The following is an 18,770-nucleotide window of genomic DNA, read 5'->3' on the forward strand; positions in this document are numbered from 1 at the left end:
GACCTTTCACTCAAAAATCCTTCTTTTTGGGAAATTGGGTTAAATAACCTTTGACACATGAGAATTTGTAGGAATGACTTCAATTTCTGTTTACCTTTTAAATGACCCAATTTTTGTCCAATTCTTCCAACACTACCCTCTCATATATAGAGAGTCTAAAAAATCTAGACTCCACAATTCTTAAAGACAGACCTAGATAAACCTTTTCTCTCTCTATAAAACGAAACTTAAGTCTCAATTTTTTGAGTTAGTATTTGGGGTTTGGGGTTTAGGGTTTCAATTTTTAGGGCATCTAATTGTGTTTGCTAGTACAGGATTCTTTGAAGTGTATGTGTATTTGGGATTTAGGGTTTCAGTTTTTATTAGTAATGGCGAATAATCAAATTTTGATAGCTTATAGCAAAATAAGGTTCATGGGATTTAGGGTTTCAACAATATACAGTGAAGAACACAAATTGACCAAACAATTGTTCATTATATTTCTCATTATACATCATGGGATTTAGGGTTCCAACAATATACATAGAAGAACACAAATTCATGGGATTTAAGGTTAATTGAAGATTCATTTATTTCTCATTATACATCATGGGTTCATTAATCTCTTGATGATTATTAAATAGCTTTATCATAAGAAATCCTTCAATTTCTCATTATACATCATAGGTAAAGAAGATGATTGATTAGCAAAACTATTTTTCCCCCTTTTATTCTCAATTTGTTCTAATCAAACTTCATTTTCACTTGAACTATTCTTTCATTGCGTTGTAATTATTGGGTTCAGTCTAGAGAGAGAGAGGGGGTGTTCTCCTTTATCTTTTGTTTGGGGCGAAATATGGGGTCTAGATTTTCTAGACTCCATATATATTAGAGGGTGAACTTGAAACTAATTGACAAAAATTAGGTCATTTGAGAGGTAACAAAAAATCAAGGTCATTCCAACAAATTCTCATGGGTCAAAGGTTATTTAACCCAATTTCCCTATTTTATCACCATAATCTTTCAACTACCATTTTAAGGGAAATTGGGTCAAATGACCTTTGACCCAATTGACTTTGGTGGAATGACCCTTATTTCTCAAGTTCCTTGAAATGACCCTATTTTTGTCATTTTCTTCCAAGTTTGCCCCTCAATATAAATCGAGTCTAGATTTTCTAGACACCCGATTTTGATCCAAACCGAGAAAACCCCCCCTCTCTCTCTAGAACGAAATTTGATGGGTTCTTAAAGTTTTCAAAATCATTCCACCCTTCCCTCTTCAATTTATATGACATTAATCAATGCAATTGAGTCTCAATCATGAAACATCTTGAATCTTCTCTCCCGTCTCTTCATCATCGGAAATTTCGCCCAAATTTTTACTTGGTTAGGGTTTGGTCGATTTGTTGAGGTAAGTTCATCTTTGTTATGGTTTTACCATATTTCATCTTCATTGTTAATTTGTTTCATATTATAGGTCGTTTTGTTTGGTTTTGTATGAGTTTTGATTTATTTATGTACTGTTCATCTTCCTAGGGTTTACCTTGTAATAAGTACATTATTACATTGTTTTATGTTATGTTTTGGTTGTTTATCTATTGTGTAATGTTAAATTCATCTTATGTGTTGCTTATTTTTCAATTTTGGCTTGGGTTTGACCTTAATCTTATGGATTGATTACTTTGCTTGACAATGTTCACCATGTGTTTGTTAATAGTCTTCAATGAATGAAAGTATTGTTAATGTTGTTGAAGTTTGTTCATCATTCATGTGTTTGATAGTTGTCCTCAATGGCTATCAATTCATATCTTTAGGTATTAATGTCTTGCGAGACATAAGATAATCTTTTGTGAATGATCCCACTTAAAATATTTGCAACGTGACGAATAATTGAAAGAATGCTAGACATGATTTGTTAATAGTCCTCAATATTAGTAACCTATACTAGTTCAGACTCAGTCTAGATTGTAACCTATACAAGTTTACTTTCCTCGATGAAATCGGTGTTATATATATATATAGCTTCTAAATGTATCTATTTTTTGTTGATGTTTGACCTTGTGTTTCCTTGTATTACTTAATAATCTTCAAGCATAATATCTTGTTTTGTTTGTATTTTGGAAGTTGGTAGTACTTTTAATACATGCCAATAATGAATTTATCTTTGTTTTGTAGGATAATTTCTAATGAAATCCGTTAGCGGTTGGTTATTCCATGGTGGTAGATTGTAAAATGTGAATGACGAAATAAAGTATATTGGTGGTAAACAAACCGAAAAAGTTCTATCAGACGGGAAAACACTTAGAGAACTTCGTGAAGTTTTTAATAAAATAGTATGAGAAGATAGGAAGAATAGCTTGACAAAATTGAGTTTTATGGTTTCGGGGACAATTCAAAGTACTTCACCTATGGAAATACTTCGACTTATTTTACTTTGATATCTATTACAATTTAGTAATATTAATTTGAATGCTTAAATTTCTTATGGATTTGTCCACACAGTGTGGGAGTAGACATTGAAAGACTCCTTGAGACGGTCTGTCTAGACTGAGACGGTCTGAGTCTAGACTCCTGGAGTCCGAGTCTAGACTCCTGGAGTCCGAGTCTAGACTCCTGGAGTCCGAGTCTAGACTCCTGGAGACCGAGTCTAGACACCTGCAGTCCGAGTCTAGACTACTGTACTCTTGTCATATAACACCGTCTAAGTTTTTTTACAACCATGGAAGAACATAAATTTACGTCTTGGAATAGTCACATACATACAATGAGTTCACAACAGAATTAAAAGTGGACAAAGTAAAAGGTCATATTACATTAGAATATATTTCATTTGAGATACATTAAGAGACTTCACAAATAATTTTTCTTCATCGACACAACAATCTTTGTGACAATATCTCTAAATCTTTCTTCTCTGTTATTTGGGTCAAATTTTCAAACATTGCAAATCAAAAATACAAATTCATTCACTATGTATCGAGAAATCGTGGCATACTATAAAAAATAACCGTTTAAGGTCTGAAAGTTTTGTAGCTTTTGCTTGCTCTAAAAAATAACGAAAGGAAATCATCTTTCTTAAACTTTGCCTTCAAATTATTACTAAGGTGTTAAATGCATGCACCGTGCATTGCGTCAAGAAATACAATTTGAACTCCTTTTCCAATCTACCACCATGAAATAACCAAATGCTCACGGATTCTATTAGGAATTACCCTACAAAACAAAAATAAATTCATTATTTGTACGTACTAAAATTACTACTAACTTCCAAAATACATACAAACATGAGATGAATTCAACATGTAAATTGACAACACATAAGATGAATTCAACATGTAAATTGACAAAAGCGAAGTACCAATTTGAAAAGTAACACTCTCCCACGCTAAAAGTGTTTCATCCAAATTTTCAGGAATTATGCTTAGCACCACATGCATTAGTGCAGAAAAGGATGACCATAAACAAAAGAACTTTATACACATTATTTTTTAGTTTTAAGCAGCAACTTGCATTAACCTTCATTGCAAAAGTCAGCTTCTACACCATATGCAAGGTTCCCAAGTAAAAAACAACAGTTCTGAAGTATCAGTTTGGTCGTGGAAATGTTGTGAAAATGCTGAAGATAGATGAGGAACTTTTGTTTTGTGTTAAAAAAAGTAACTTCATCTTATAAATTCTTGTAAGTTCTACCATTTGTCATGACATCTATATTATTTGGTCCAAGAATAAGGAAGATGTTTGTTGTATGCACCAATTAAGGAAGATGAATTCAAGATGTAAATTTACAATCAAGCAATACATAAGATGTAGTAATGAAGATGAAGTAAGAACAAACTTCAACAAACATGAACAATATTTTCATTCATTGAGGACTATTAACAAACACATGGTGAACATTGTCAAGCAAAGTAACTAATGCATAAGATTAAGGTAAAACCCAAGCAAAAATTGAAAAATTAACAATATATTAGATGAAATTACATTAAACATTAGATAAACAATCAAAACATAACCTAAAACAATAGATAATCATGAAGTTGTAACACTCTAAGAAGATGAACAATAGGTAGATAAATCAAAAACCAATTCAAAACCAAACAAAACAACATATAGTAAGAAACGAAATAAAAATCAAGATGAAATAAGGTAGCTATAACAAAGATGAACTTACCTCAACAAATCAACCACCCTAACCAAGTAAAAATTTGGGCGAAATTTCCGATGAAGAAGAAGAGATTTAAAATTAAAACCCTAGATGAGAGAGAAGATTCAAGATGTTTCATGATTGAGACTCAATTGCATTGATTAATGCCATATAAATTGAAGAGGGAAGGGTGGAATGATTTTGAAAACTCTAAGAACCCATCAAATTTCGTTCTAGAGAGAGAGGGGTTTCTCGGTTTGGATCAAAATCGGGTGTCTAGAAAATCTAGACTCGATTTTATATTGAGGGGCAAACTTGGAAGAAAATAGCAAAAATAGGGTCATTTCAAGGAACTTGAGAAATAAGGGTCATTCCACCAAAGTCAATTGGGTCAAAGGTCATTTGACCTAATTTCCCCCATTTTAACCCAGATTTCCAAATAATATCTTTCCCTCCAAAATCTCAAACTTTCCCTCATTCTAAAACCCTATCTTGAGTTTCTATTTCAAGAGATCGACATAAGTAGAATAATGTGTTTGAGCCGAAGAGGTGGTCTTTCTCCAAAGTAGATTTGAGTCTTTCACTCCTACTAAACTTTCTCCGTTGTTCTTTTAACCTATATCATCAAACCCTAGAACGGCTAACCATCCCAGGTAGGCGAGAAATTGATCATCAAACCCTAACCTAATTCCTTCAATCTGTTGTATACCCCAACCTAATTTTGCTCTGGTATGAAACAATATCTATTGCTATCAATCTCTTACTAAATTCGTTACTATTAATCATATTATAGTACTTATATAGTTGAAGTAAGAGAGATGAATAATTTTATACTTGAAGAGATCATATTAAACATACTTACTCGCTTGCCAGGATTGTCTGTATTAAATTGTAAATTAGTATGCAAAACTTGGTTATCTCTAATAAGCCATTCTTCCTTCGCTCATATGCATCTTGTTCAACAAATTGAAGATCCTAATGATTCAACTGGTAAATTAGGTTTCATTTTCGCTACTCAATATAATTTTCCACTTTGTTATGGAGAATATAATTATGATCAAAAGTCCAAGAAGTCTAGCATGACAGTTAGAAGGTTTAAAGTTCAACCACCCTACTCTTCCTACTATTCTTGTACTGTTGGTTCATGTAATGGTTTAGTTTGTTTAAGTGATGGTAAATGTTTATGGGAACCTATTTTTATTTGTAATCGAATGACTAGAGAGTATGTGAATCTTCCTAAATTTAACACGGTGGCAAATAATCCTTTTAGAAAATTCTATACGGTGGGTGTCGGATTTGGTTACAGTTCCCCCACGAACGAGTACAAGGTCGTCAAAATAGACTACTCTGTCTCTGATGATGATTCCCAACATCGCTATGCTGGAATCATGCAACCCATTGTTGCAATCATCCATGTATACACTCTTGGCAGTGACCGTGGATGGAGAAACGTTGGAGAGACCACTTACCAGTTGGAACGTGATAAATGGTTCAATTATTCAATTGGTACCTTTGCAGATGGAGCTCTTCACTGGATGGAGGAGAACACAAGGAGGATTGTGGCTTTTGATTTGACCGACGAAAGTTTCCGAGTCCTCCCATCTCCTCCTTGTTTTCCTCAGAATTATAATCTTATTGAAAAGGACAACACTTTTAGACTTGGGGTATTCGGAGGATTGCTGAGTGTTTCTTATGATCATAGCAACGGAAAAGTAGAGCTATGGTTGTATAAAAAAGATGGTAACTCCCACTCGTCGAGTTGGAATATGGAACTGATTATAAAAGTGGATTTGGTTGATTGTTTTGTTGATGGTATGCCTCAAATTCTCTTGACAAAGAGCCGTAAAGTTTTATTATACAATAGATCAAATCTTTATCTCTACGACACAAAAACTACAGAAGTAAAATCTCCAGTGGATGTTTGCATTGATACGTTTTATCGAGTTATACCTGATCATATGAACACCTTCGTTTCATTGAGTGCTCTTGAGAAAACCACAAAAACGATACAAGTTGGTAAATGATTACTAGATGAAGTGAAAATAATCTTAACTGCTGAGAGAAAAAGATCTGGAGATGATTCGCAGAAGAAATGGGTAAGCATTTAAGAGATACTAGTTTAAATTTCTTATGAACTCTCTTTTTGTTGTTCGGGAACTTTTCTTTCTTCAATAATATAATCGGAAATTTGTAAGCTTTTGTTTATTTACCATTTTCACTTGACCTGGTTAATTTACTATTATTGAGTCAAGTGTTATTCACACACCAGTACACCACCTTCTCTAGTTTGGAATATTAAGAGTTACTATTTGTACCCTCGCGACTAGAGCTCTTAACTGGGCGGAAAATATAGGGAGGATCGGCGCTTTTGATTTGTCTGAAGAGAGGTTCGGATTAGTCCCTTCACCTCCTTGTTTTACTCCAGTTAGTTTCACTTTTGACGAGTATAGATCATTCGCTTTGGTGTTTTCCGAGGATGGTTTAGTATTTCTTCTGTTCACTGAAAAAATCTTAAGATCTTATTGATTTATAAGAAGGAAAATAGTAACAGTAATGACATACCGATCGAGAAAGATGATAACTCGGAGCGGTCTTGATGTTGGAGTAGAAGAGAGATCATATAAGAAAAAAAAAATAGTAACAGTACAGAGATCACTTTTAACCAGGAATGCCTGAAATATCTACTGTGATGAACTCAACTCACAAGAGAGAGAAAGAGAGTTAAGTTTAAATCATCCAGCATCAATGAGAAGCAGAGAGACTTATGTCTATGACACCCCAAGCCTTAATAGTTATCAATATGGTTCTCGGTTTTGACACCCAGACTCAACTCCGTTGATACCAAGTTTCATTCCTAACAAAGGCTCCACGAGCCCACCAAAGGCCTCGACAATTACTAAGCTCGAGCTCACACATATATAACAGACACTTCCTCCAGCTATCACAGTATTCAATCATTCAGCAGCAAAAGAGACAGAGTGACAGACAACTATCAGTATAAAACATCACTATCATAATAATTGAATCGACATGAACCAAGTTTTTTTTTAATGCAGTGTATCAGAAATAAGCATTATATCATTTAGCAGTCAATCATCTAATTTGTAGTCACCAATTTCAACAAAAAAAAAATTTGTAGTCACCATATGCTCATGGTTGATGTAAGAAACAAGAAACCATGAAGTAAACCATAATCTTAATACACCACTTTCAAAGCTTAAAGTAACTGTGCTATTACTCATTTACGCCTCCAAATAGTTGCAATTTCAGGATTGCCTTTTCTCATCATGGCGACAAATTCCTCATAGTTAATTCTCCCGTCCTGCAGTTATAATCGAAGAAGAAAAAATGGAGTTATAAAAGGTAAAAAAATGTTCATGAGATACATATGTACACATAATTATAGAACACTGATTTGAAAGAAACGTACATGGTCTGTATCGACTTCTTCAATTATTTCTTTGATAGTTTTCTGATCACCCATATTATACTCTGTGAGAGCTTGTTGAAGTTCACTCTTTGTGATGTACCTTAAAAGTAGAGTAGTTAAGAAAGATTAGTGATAAGAGAATACTGGAAACTTTGAAGTCTGTTATTTCGAGTGTCGAGAAAATTATAACTAAAATTTTTTAACGAGAAATGAAAGATCACCCGCTATCATCCTTGTCAAAATACTGGAAGGCAGTGTAGAGACGCTCTTCTTTCTCCATTCTATTCATGTGCATAGTAGACGTTATAAACTCTATATAATCAATGATTCCATTACCATCAATGTCAGCCTGAATTAAAAAAGAAGCAAAATCGTTGTTCACTTATAATATGATAGAAAAACGATGAAAGTAGGTATAACATGTAGGCAAATCTGTTAAACTAGACGCAGTCATCGTACGATATATCTGCACATAATCTCCACATTTAGAAACAAATGTCATACAAAGTATAATCTTTTACATGTGATTTATTAAACTGCAAGAATTTTTCCTGGCCCTATACCAAGTTTCATTGCAGAAAGGCTCTACGATTTTGGACATGAGATCAGAGAGTACGGAGCTGTTGCGGATTTAGAATAGAGGGGGAACCTTTTTGAGTGGTAAGTACAGTAACCAGTGCAGAAGCAGCACGAACATAGTTGACGAGACAACTTGGAAGTAGATGTAAGAATGATTTTTAGTGTGAAAACCTTAATACTCTTATTCATTTGGGTGGTACCTTGGCAAAATTCGTGTTCAGGACAGACTTCAGAAAATGGGTTTCGTATTCGTGGAGAGCAGATGAATTTTCAAAACTTGGATTATTTCCTGCTACTACTCTTCCACAGGTTGGAGGCAACTATTTTTACACCTTCTAAGAAGATGGTAAACAACTTCCTCTCCTGGAAGTTCCCCCAGCCAGGGATCTCCATGTACAAGGATATGTCAGAGCTAACTTTCTTTGCCATCCCCCACTAAGTATGAAAGCAGAGGAGCACTTGGTTCTTGGAAGGTGCAGTAGATTTACAGAAGTGATCATTATTGAGATCAAATCTACATTTGATGTGTGAGCCTCGAATTACAAAGAGCTAGCTTGGGTCAATTTTCACATGTTCGTGCCGAATTAGGATGTGTTTCTTCTGTGAGATTTTAATTGCTCTCTGTTACAATTTCTCGCCCCATTCATGTCTCCTTTTCAGCTCACACAAATCTAGTCTTTCATCTCACAGAGAGAGCAATATTTTAATAAGTCTAGTCTTTCATCGCACAGAGAGAGCAAAATTGTTGTTCACGAATCAATGATTCCATTTCCATCAATATAAGCTCTTAAGGTTAGCCTTCTTCATACATTATTGCCTTTCAGGAGAAAATAAAATACCCTTTGTTCTAGTAAGAAGTCTAGGTTCTGAAGAGACTTTCGAAACGGCATATTATATTTTATATACTTCTCAAAAAGGGAGGCTGGTCTAACAAAGAGTGAGAACGGATAAGTAAATTACCCGTGTGAGATATCGACAATAGCTCATGAAATGAAAAGGAAAACAAAGACGATTAAATGAAAAATGAAATCATACCGCTTCCATCAATTGTCGAACTTCAGACTCGGAAAGCACGGTTCCTAGTTTAGGAAGACCCTCCTTGAGTTCATTAAATGTGATTGTTCCACTGTTATCTACATCCATGGATTTGAATATCTCTTTTAACCCCATGATTTCTTCTTCAGATAGATTTTCCGCAATGACCTGATAACGAAATAAAGTCAAAGAATGTTTAGATTACAACACATTAGGTGATCTTATGAAAACCGAAAGATGACCAAACAAGACTAACCTTAAGAGCTACTTTCTTGAGTTTGTTCATTGCTCTGAATTGCTTCATCCTAGATAAGACAACACTGTCAATTGGTTCATCAGATGCATCACCATCTTCTCTGACCCATGGATGATCTGAGAGTTGTTTACAGATTTGAGTTACACTTCTCGATTCCTCCAAATACATAAAAAGATAAACACAAATTTCGAACTTGAACTTACTTAGAATTTCAACAGTAGTAATACGTTCTTTTGGGTCATACTGAAGCATATTTCGTACAAGTTCCTTTGCACTACTCGAAATGGAAGGCCACGGATCAGAAGATAAATCAATTTGGCCCCGTAAAATAGCTTCAAAGATGCCCTCTTCAGTTTCTGCATGAGAAAAGGAGAGTCAAAAGAAAAAAAAACTCATACTACCAAAGCAGCATCTGGTGCCATTCTATAAAAGTTAGTAAAACCACCATTCTGTGGATGCCGATTAAGCACCATTAGTTAGAAATATAAATGAAGCATATACCTCCCCAAAAAGGTGGGAAGCCGCTAAGAAGAACGTAGAGTATCACACCAGCACTCCAGATATCAGCCTCAACTCCGGAATTCTTTCGTAATACTTCAGGAGCCACATAATAACAGCTTCCTACAATGTCATCAAATACTTCACCTGCACTCAAGTGAACCTCAAAGACTAAGTCACCGTTAAAACTACGCTATCACTAGACTCCAAATCTTCAATTGAAATGAAACTAAAGAGAGTACAAAACAATTCCCATGTCATAATCTTTTTCATTAACATGATCTATATGGACAATTCTTTCTCGATAATTCTACTAAAACAACACAAACTAGAGATGAAAGCAACTCTAATGATGATAACTATTTAACAATTACTCGCAATTGAACTATTTTAATTACTAAAGTTTGTGGGGATCCAACTCAAAACAAATTCGCAATCAGTAAAGAGGACCTCGATGTAGGACTATTCTCATACTCCCCCCTTATGTGTGGCTTTCTTGGAGCCTTAAATATGCCTTTTTGTCGGGTGTCTAAATATTGGGCCAATCTCGATACTCCCCCCTTATGTGTGGCTTTCTTGGAGCCTTAAATATGCCTTTTTGTCGGGTGTCTAAATGTTGGGCCTATCACGTACAACCAACCTATATCTGATATCATGTTAAGTGTGTTAACATCCAGCTCAAAACCAATTTGACAGTAAGTCGAAATGACCTAGATATAATATTCTAAGTTACCAGAGTATATTTTCCCATGTGGGACTATTCTCACTAATCACTCAACTGTAATAAAAGAAATTTGTATACATTAAAACTTGCACACAACATATTCGATAAAATAACTCAACTAACAAAAACAGAGAAAAAGATGGAAGTATTTATTTAATCACCTGGTTTGAAGAAAACAGATAACCCAAAATCAGTAGTTTTCAATGGTGAATCTTCATCACTACTCAAAAACAAAAAATTCTCAGGTTTAAGATCTCTGTGCATAACTCTCATTGAATGACAATAATGAACAACATTAACCATTTGACGACATAAATTAGCAGCTTCCCTTTCAGAGTAATGTCCTTTAGCTATAATTCTATCAAATAATTCACCACCACCACAAAGTTCCATTACTAAATTAACTGAATTACGATCTTCATAAGCACCTTTCAATTCAACAATATTTTTATGACCAGTTAAATGATGCATTATTTGAATTTCTCTTCTTACATCTTCAAAATCTGATCTACTCATCAATTTCCGAATTGAAATTGATTTACAAGCAAATTGTTCTTTAGTTTCTCTATCAGTAACTAAATAAGTAATACCAAATTGCCCACGACCCAATTCACGTCCAAATATGTATTTTGACCGTACATCTTCCATCGGACGGCGAAGGACTCTTCCGATTCCGGTGGAAAATTGTCTTTGTATGACTGGTGATGGGTTTTGGAGTGTGGGTTTTGGAGGATGATAAGCAGGACGATGATAAGTAGTAGGAGGAGGAGGAGGAGGTTCATTAAGGTCCATGTTGGTTCTTGGTTTTGGAGAAGATGAAGAAGGTGGTGTATTACCCATTTCTTTTGGGAGTCAAAAGGGACAGAAAATTTTTTGATTAAAGAATTTAGAGAGAGAAACAGACAGTGATTTTGTAGTGAGAGAAAAAGTGAGATTCCATGAAGAAGAATGACAGTTGAGATATAAGGAAATTACTTCTTTCACTAAAAAGTCTGTGAACAAAATTTTCAAATTAGTGAGATTCCATATAAAAAAAATACTAATATTTAGGACATTATGTTATTGATATTTTTTTTTGATGAAATATGTTATTGATATATTAAGAAACAAAATGTCTATTTAGGTGTTATTTTCTTTCAACAAGAAAATAAGAAAAGTGTTACTCCATTTTCTTGTTTTAAATGGTAAATCTTGGGAGCATCAATCTTTTATGGTAAAAGGGTAAACCTGTAGTTTTATTTTAAAGGTTCTTCTATTTAAATTAAGATAATGACTTTCACCAAAAAATAAAAAGTTATTATAATGATATATATGTATTGTATATTGAGATTTTTTTTTTTTGTTATTTTCAGAGAAGGTCAACTACTTTTATATCATTAAAAAATTAATGAAAATAGAACATATAAGGTGTAAACACATGTGAGAAGAACTTTTATACTCTATTAATAAAGAATTTGTTCACATGATTTTTAGTACACGTTAAAAAATCAATTCTTTTCTAAGACAATTTAGAAAACTAAATAATTTTCAGTGTAGTAAGCCATTTAAGGAAGGGAGATTTTATAGGGCCCCTCATTTTTGTTAAAAGGCCTCCCCTGAGTGATAATTTAGCAAGTAAAATGGTTCATGGGGAAGCCTTTTAACAAAATTGGGGAGGCCTTATAAAACTTCCCTTTAAGGAATACGTTGAAAAAACACTAGTACTAATGAAACCCGAGTCATACTAATTCATGTCAAGTCATTAAAAATATCTACATTCCTGAAAGAAATGTTAAATTTGTGTCAATAAAAAACCTAATGTGTTTAAGATAAAAGCAAGAAGAAATTACATGTCACCAGGTGTACTTAGTTTATAAAGAAAACTAAATAAGAAAAACAAACTGGCCAGATTAGATTTGGGTCATCTTACATTGAAGTGTGAAGAATAATAAGAACACATAAGTGGAAGCATAAGACAAAACTTTATAAGTTAATAACACAAGGCATAAAGGTAAAGCAAAGGGAAGTTTAAAGGTGCCTCCTAGAAATGTTAATGGCTTATCCTTTAAAATAAACTAGTGTAAAAGTTTGAAGAAAAGGGGCGCTTTTATTAAAAATGGGAGTGTTCTTAACATTCCACTAAAAAAAAATGAGGTCCATGTGATAATAGGACCCAAGCCCCTAATAGTCACCAATACTTCCACCTTGTTGTCACCCAAGGCCCAGACCCCCAGACAGACTGGTGTATGTTTTGTGTCTTGACCCCATGAATACACAAAATATCTTACATATTTATCAAGCTCGAGCAGTTATAACACTGCATAGGTCGACCCACTGGATATGGGCGTTGCGTTAAGCAACGGACGACTTGAACATCTTTCTTAGAGACGAGATGTTATCGGCTTTGACATTATTTATGACGATTCAACCTTATCAGTGTTGACATTGTTCTAGTTTAAAACTACTAATCCTCTCCTACGTACATCATAAAGCAAACACTTCAATGACACTCCTTATCCTCTGAACAAATCAAACAAGCAGGAATAAAACTACCAACTACTTTAATCACAAAATTCATTGCTATGCACTTGTTATTAGTGTATTTTTCCTAATTTCACATGAAATCAAGCATAACCAACCTCATAAAATACTAATTACATCACCTCCACAACTCATCAATTAGTCTTTTTGTCGGACAAGATCATTTGGGCGATCTTCTGCAAAATTCTTGAAGCAGAATTGTCTTTGTCCTCTCGCGAGGTTGTCATTTGCTGAAACTTATGAAGACTCCCTGTAAAATCGGTGAATAGTCCGTCTACCTTAATTGTGTTAATCCAGTAATCATATTCTGCATATGGGTCTTGATGGAAATCGAAGTGTAGGAACTGGTTCTCGTTTCGGTAAGTATAAGGGTGCACCTGAAAACAAAATTAACAATAAGGGCACTATATCAGCGCTATTAATATGGACATCATCAGAAGTTACCAACCTGTAGGTCATGAGAGTGTGCTTTAGCAACTAAATCTGTTGGCGTGGTGAGATGATGTGTTCCGTCAGGAGGTACAATCGTGTCTTTCCATGGTCCAATTCCTACCACATACTCTTTTATGTATTCAAAGTAGCTATCTGAAGTAATCTCATCATATGACTGCATATAGATGAACAAAATGTCAACATATGTACTACATATATATAGTGCTTGCTCGATAGATTTTAAGTCAAAACAAGAAGAGAAAAACCTGATTTGTGTCTTGGGTACGGATAGTTGTATCATCAATTAAGAAGATTTTTGGCAAATCCGTCATGTTTGAAATATGTACAAGTGAAGTTGGAGCAAAAGACTGGATAAACGCAGGCTGCTTTAACCAATCTTTTGACAGATACGAGCCTTTGTATCCATACTTCTGAAGTGTATCGACAAATATATCTTCGAACTTTTTCCCATTAGCCCATTTCACCTGGATGAGCAGAAGTAAATGGACTTGAAAAACGTAACTAAAAGAGTTCCACTCATTCTCACTTCGCAAACATCATATACTTGGTTGAGCGGAAAAAAGTGTTGATATTTCGCTTTCCTACTCTTTGAAGATTCACAAGGAAATTACTTACATGTTTGTTGATAAAAACTGGATCTTTTATCTCTGGATAGATTCCAACAACTCTCGATGCATCTAGAGCAATTGAGATGAACTCTTCGAAAGAAATAATCTGGAACTGACCTGCCAAATGGCCACCAAACATGTTTATAAGAATATGACAATGACAAGGATATGGTTGACATGTCTTAATATCGAAAAGGGTTTATTCAAGATTTTACCATTATATTGTTGATCCCTAAATGGGTATCTCTGCTTAACTCTCAAGGTCTTCAATTCTTGTAGCGTGAAGTCAACTGTTCATAATAGAAAAGACTTTAGGTTATTAACATGTGAAACATTGAAACTAGTAAGATGGTTAATGATCCAAAATAAAAATAATTGAGTAGAGTTGCATGTGATACATACCAACGAACCATCCGGTCATATTCACATACTCGACTTCATATGTTCTTTTACGGTCTGCAAACTGTTTATGGTTTGCAATATCGGTCGTAGCATCAAGTGTTACGTCATGAAAGCAAATTAGCTTTCCATCTTTAGTAGCAAGAATATCAGTTTCTATGAAATCTGTACCCTCTTCAATAGCTCTCTGCAAACAGAAACCAAAATCTTTAGAACAGTACATACTGCATAAGGATCTAGCAACTCAACCTAAAATATGGTTCGACCCTTGAATATAAAAGCATATTTGAAACGAAACCCCTGGTTTCGATCCCACTACTGAAAAACTCTTAATAGAGGCAACAAATCTTGAAGAACTACATCCAACTCACGTTTCATGTCATTTGAATATCTACTTTCTTGTGTTTAAAGCATAAATTGTTTGATGTACAACAAACAGTGACCAGGGCACAATAATGCTCCATCGAATAAAAGAAAACTTGTAGTAATGTCTCCTTCTCCAACTAATATTAACTCTCTAGTTTCTCCAAGTTCCCTCACATAGCTTTTGCTCACAATGATGTAGTTTATGCATCTTACAGGATTTTTCATTTTTTTCTTACTCAACTTTGGAGTTTCAGTTTTCTATGATTCAAACATAATATTATTTAAGACATTCCTCACTATTTATAAGTCAAATCTGAATTCTGACTCAAGGTCTGAATTGACCCGAGTTAGATTTTAGAATGTTTGTTTCTTTCTGGTCCATGATGTGTGATTCATCTGGATGACGGTTTTGGGCTGATTTTGGATCCTTATTAGTCAGATGAGTGAGGTGAGTCAGACCTGGATGTGTAATATCCAGACAATTACAAAAGCAAACACCCCCAAAGTTTTGTCATTTGAATATAGTGTTAGAATCCCTAATGAACTATGTGAATTGGGAAAGTAACTTCTATAAGTGATTGTCAACAACCTTGGTTGGAGTGGTAAGAGGTATAATCTTCCACCCTAGAGGTCAAGGGTTCGAGACACGCTGAACAATTCAAAAAAAAACTTCTATAAGTGATTGTAATAGTTTAATTCACAGGTTACAACAAAGAATATATACACAAGATCAAGGAAGCTACTGATATAGTGCATATAATATAGGCTAGAACACCGAAAAAAACTTATCGACATAATTTTTTTTTACGCTGTTCGAATTAGATACTGCCATACCATGTAAGCAGCAGCAGTTTCTTCAGGAATTTCGCCATTCGAGCCTCGATGAGCGATATTATAAGGTCGAGAAGTTTGTAATGGTGATTTATTCTTCACACCCAGTTTGCTTGGAAGAGGATAGAAAGGTCTCCCAGCAATTCCAGCAACAATTGATAGAAACATAAAAGAGAGAAGCCCTAGAAAAATTAAATGAATCAATATAGTAATCAAATAGAAATTATAATGAACCTTATACAAACATAAATAGAGAAATTGTTGATAGTTAATCAAAGAAATTACTGAATAAACATTTTTTAACACCAATCAGGAATAATAAGAAACTAGGGCAACAATAATTAACTCAATAGAAATCCAAATATCTTCTTCAAGAACAAACATCTATAGACTAGAAACAGTAATCAAACATGTAGAAATCAAAACAGATTAAAAAATAAAACTAGGGTTTCAAGAATTTAGCTTACAGAGTGATGAAGAAGACATCTTGACTGCTCTCTTTCTCCTTCTTCTCTCAAATTATTGAAATCATAATAATTTATAGATATGAATTGTTGGGGTTGGGGATTACGAATTATGAAGACTTTTGAGAAGACTATCTCGTACATCGCGGCAATACCAATCAAATAACTTTCTCAATATTAACCGTTGAAACTTTTCTGATATCAGAACTAACGGTGACAAAACAAAGATACTGTTTAGTTGTGTAGATTGTAGGACAACAAATTAGGAACAAGATACATACAATTTCAACGATTTTCTCGGAAAAATCGTATATCCGTTTAAGCCTTAGAAGATTCCATCGATTTGTTGCTAGATTCCATAAGTTTGTTAATTTGGATAGCTGGTAAAATCTCTCTCTCCTTCTTAGATAAAAAAGTTCAATTAGGGTGTATTTGGATACATAGAATTAAGATTTTTTTTTTTTCTGCTCAAAATTCTATTACTCTTGCATAGGGGTGGGAAAACGGTCCAAGAATCCGAGATCCGACCCGACCGTTAGTAATCCGAATGGAATCTGAGTCGGGCGTACCCGCCCCGAAATTTCGGGGCGGGCGTGGGCGGTACTCGGGTAGGAGGTCTTACCCGAGTACCGAGCCATACCGCCCGCATGAAATACGCCCGAGACCCGCCCGCCCGAAATATGCCCGAGACCCGCCCGCCCGAAGGAACCCGCTACCCGCAATATAGCCTACCCAATCCGCCCGTTACATACCCGCGACTTTGTACATGATCCAACGGCGGATAAATCCCCAGCCGTTGGATCAGTCAGAACCCTAACAACTAACTCTTTAAATACACCACCAAACCCTAATAACTCTTTACAACCCCACCGCCCCCTTCTCTTTTCTCTTCTCTGCATCTTTATCTCTCACTCTCTATTCTCTCTTCTCTCTCTGAATCTCTGAATCTCTTCTCTCTCTGAATCTCTGAATCTCTTCTCTCTCTGAATCTCTGCATCTCTATCAGTCAGAAACCCTTCTCTTCTCTCTCTGAATCTTTCACTTTCTCTTTAAGGTGTAACCGATCAAAGCTTCTCATAATATCTCTCTTTATTATGTAACCGAATCGAAGTTTTCTGAGATGCCAAAGGATCCAATCAATACAGAGCGACCATAACATCAAATCAAGGAAGGTTTACATCTATATTCTCTAATCTTTTGATGTATAAGACGCTTACACAATAGGAAGTTTTATATTGTTTTTTTGTTTCTGTTTTTTTTAATCTTAAATGATGTAATTTTTTTTTTATGTTGATAGAGTATTGTGTAAATGATGGATAATGAATGATGGATGATGAATAAAGGTTGATGAATCATGGATGAAAATCATAAATGAAAATCATAGATGAAAATCGGTTTAACTTATTTTAATTAAGTTTTTTTTTCAATTATTTTTATTTTAAAAGCCCGCGGGCCGATCTGCCCGAGCCCGTTAGAGCCCGATCGGGCTCTCGGGCAAAATTAGGGGATCCGACCAAGCTCCCCTTTGTCGGAGCTTTAAAGAGAGTAGGGAGAGAAGAAAGGATTTAAAACGGATTTTAGGCAAAACGGTTTCTGAGAAATTTTTTTTTTTTAATAAAAACACTTTTCGCAAAAAACTCTTTATGAATTTTTGTTTTAAGAAGCATTTAAAAAAATCAATAGAAATCCTAGGATTGTTATTAGTACTCAAACAAACAAACAAAAAAAATCATTAGGATTCATGAAACAGTGTAATCATAGATCCATAATTCCTTCATACAAACACACCATAAAGATAGTCTAGACTTTAGTAGGGACATGTTTGTATTTAAATATGTAAGTAAAATGCTAAATTACCACACCTGAAACTAAAATACTAGTATATCTCTAGCTAAAATGATGTCTCTCCTCGAAGAACTAATCTTGAACGATTGTTCGTTCTCGAATGATTTTTTCCACTCAATTATCAAATTATTGTTGATTCTTCTTAAATAACACCTTTATTATCTGCATTACTTCATTTATTTATTTATACTCACGAACTTACCATTAATACAAACTCTCAAAGCTCGTGTATATCGAAATCATTTTCAAAGCTCAATGCGGTAGAAGATAATCAAATTTATCTCTCTTTCTGTGTTACAAATATTTCAATTGTAAAACCCCTAAACGTCAAATTCTGAATTTTTGTTATAGATGCTGAGCCAAATAACGGTCAGCTTTGACCAAGTCAAGAAGTTAACAACAAACCAAGAAACAAATGGCGCAACCTGTGTCCAAGTCACTAGAGAGGTGAATCTAAAAGAGCAATGTCACCTAAGCCCAGGTCAACCTTGGTCAAAACTCTGTTCTGGGGCTTGGAGCAGTAAGGTGTAGACGGTGGGAAGTCTACAGGTCGGAAATCAGAAGATCGGAAGCGTGAACGTCTTCTGGAATTCCAAACGTCGAGATCTTGATTGATGGGCACAATCAACGTCTAGAAGT

The 18,770-nt window shown here is 34.7% G+C and overlaps 3 protein-coding genes and 1 long non-coding RNA gene across 5 annotated transcripts; 2 read left to right on the top strand and 2 right to left on the bottom strand.

Moving 5' to 3' along the window:
• The first annotated feature begins 1,164 nt into the window (after positions 1–1,164).
• On the top strand, positions 1,165–2,437 carry LOC147543388 (uncharacterized). The gene is made up of 2 exons (XR_015224102.1): positions 1,165–1,390; positions 2,155–2,437. It is a non-coding gene; the product is annotated as an uncharacterized LOC147543388 (long non-coding RNA).
• A 2,116-nt stretch (positions 2,438–4,553) lies between these two features.
• On the top strand, positions 4,554–6,317 carry LOC147543389 (F-box protein At3g07870-like). Its single transcript, XM_086635073.1, has one exon. The coding sequence runs from the start codon at positions 4,942–4,944 to the stop codon at positions 6,145–6,147; it is 1,206 nt and encodes a 401-aa protein (XP_086491199.1). The 5' UTR covers positions 4,554–4,941; the 3' UTR covers positions 6,148–6,317.
• Positions 6,318–7,117: 800 nt separating this feature from the next.
• Positions 7,118–11,675, bottom strand: LOC147543390 (calcium-dependent protein kinase 1-like). The gene is made up of 8 exons (XM_086635072.1): positions 10,807–11,675; positions 9,925–10,068; positions 9,627–9,779; positions 9,424–9,539; positions 9,168–9,335; positions 7,775–7,902; positions 7,554–7,653; positions 7,118–7,445 (listed from the first exon to the last, which is right to left on the bottom strand). Exons 1-8 carry the CDS (start codon positions 11,483–11,485, stop codon positions 7,362–7,364), a joined length of 1,572 nt encoding a protein of 523 aa, XP_086491198.1. The 5' UTR covers positions 11,486–11,675; the 3' UTR covers positions 7,118–7,361.
• A 1,506-nt stretch (positions 11,676–13,181) lies between these two features.
• GDPD6 (PLC-like phosphodiesterases superfamily protein) lies at positions 13,182–16,576 on the bottom strand. Of its 2 annotated transcripts, none has more exons than XM_086672819.1 (8): positions 16,290–16,576; positions 15,826–16,004; positions 14,629–14,812; positions 14,442–14,516; positions 14,234–14,343; positions 13,864–14,082; positions 13,614–13,772; positions 13,182–13,542 (listed from the first exon to the last, which is right to left on the bottom strand). In XM_086672819.1, exons 1-8 carry the CDS (start codon positions 16,306–16,308, stop codon positions 13,300–13,302), a joined length of 1,188 nt encoding a protein of 395 aa, XP_086528945.1. In that variant the 5' UTR covers positions 16,309–16,576; the 3' UTR covers positions 13,182–13,299. The 2 variants fall into 2 exon arrangements, with proteins under 2 accessions (XP_086528945.1, XP_086528946.1); XM_086672820.1 differs by having other exon boundaries at positions 14,629–15,559; positions 15,662–16,004; positions 16,290–16,338.
• Between the last annotated feature and the right edge of the window lie 2,194 nt (positions 16,577–18,770).

This window comes from Eschscholzia californica, unplaced genomic scaffold (genome assembly GCF_041429995.1).
Source record: "Eschscholzia californica isolate CP2 unplaced genomic scaffold, dmEscCali1.0.p SCAF_4, whole genome shotgun sequence".
In the NCBI taxonomy this organism is placed as follows: domain Eukaryota; kingdom Viridiplantae; phylum Streptophyta; class Magnoliopsida; order Ranunculales; family Papaveraceae; genus Eschscholzia; species Eschscholzia californica.

What these genes read in the sequence shown, in the direction of transcription:
- LOC147543389 (XM_086635073.1), top strand. Translation starts at nt 4,942, where the DNA reads ATGAATAATTTTATACTTGAAGAGATCATATTAAACATACTTACTCGC.
- LOC147543390 (XM_086635072.1), bottom strand. Translation starts at nt 11,485, where the DNA reads ATGGGTAATACACCACCTTCTTCATCTTCTCCAAAACCAAGAACCAAC. An exon ending in CTTCCCACCTTTTTGGGGAG is followed by an intron (nt 9,780 to 9,924) that starts GTATATGCTTCA and finishes TTTCTCATGCAG; the next exon opens with AAACTGAAGAGGGCATCTTT. An exon ending in TACTACTGTTGAAATTCTAA is followed by an intron (nt 9,540 to 9,626) that starts GTAAGTTCAAGT and finishes AACAACTCTCAG; the next exon opens with ATCATCCATGGGTCAGAGAA.
- GDPD6 (XM_086672819.1), bottom strand. An exon ending in CAGTTTTTATCAACAAACAT is followed by an intron (nt 14,083 to 14,233) that starts GTAAGTAATTTC and finishes CTGCTCATCCAG; the next exon opens with GTGAAATGGGCTAATGGGAA. An exon ending in GTACCCAAGACACAAATCAG is followed by an intron (nt 13,773 to 13,863) that starts GTTTTTCTCTTC and finishes ATCTATATGCAG; the next exon opens with TCATATGATGAGATTACTTC.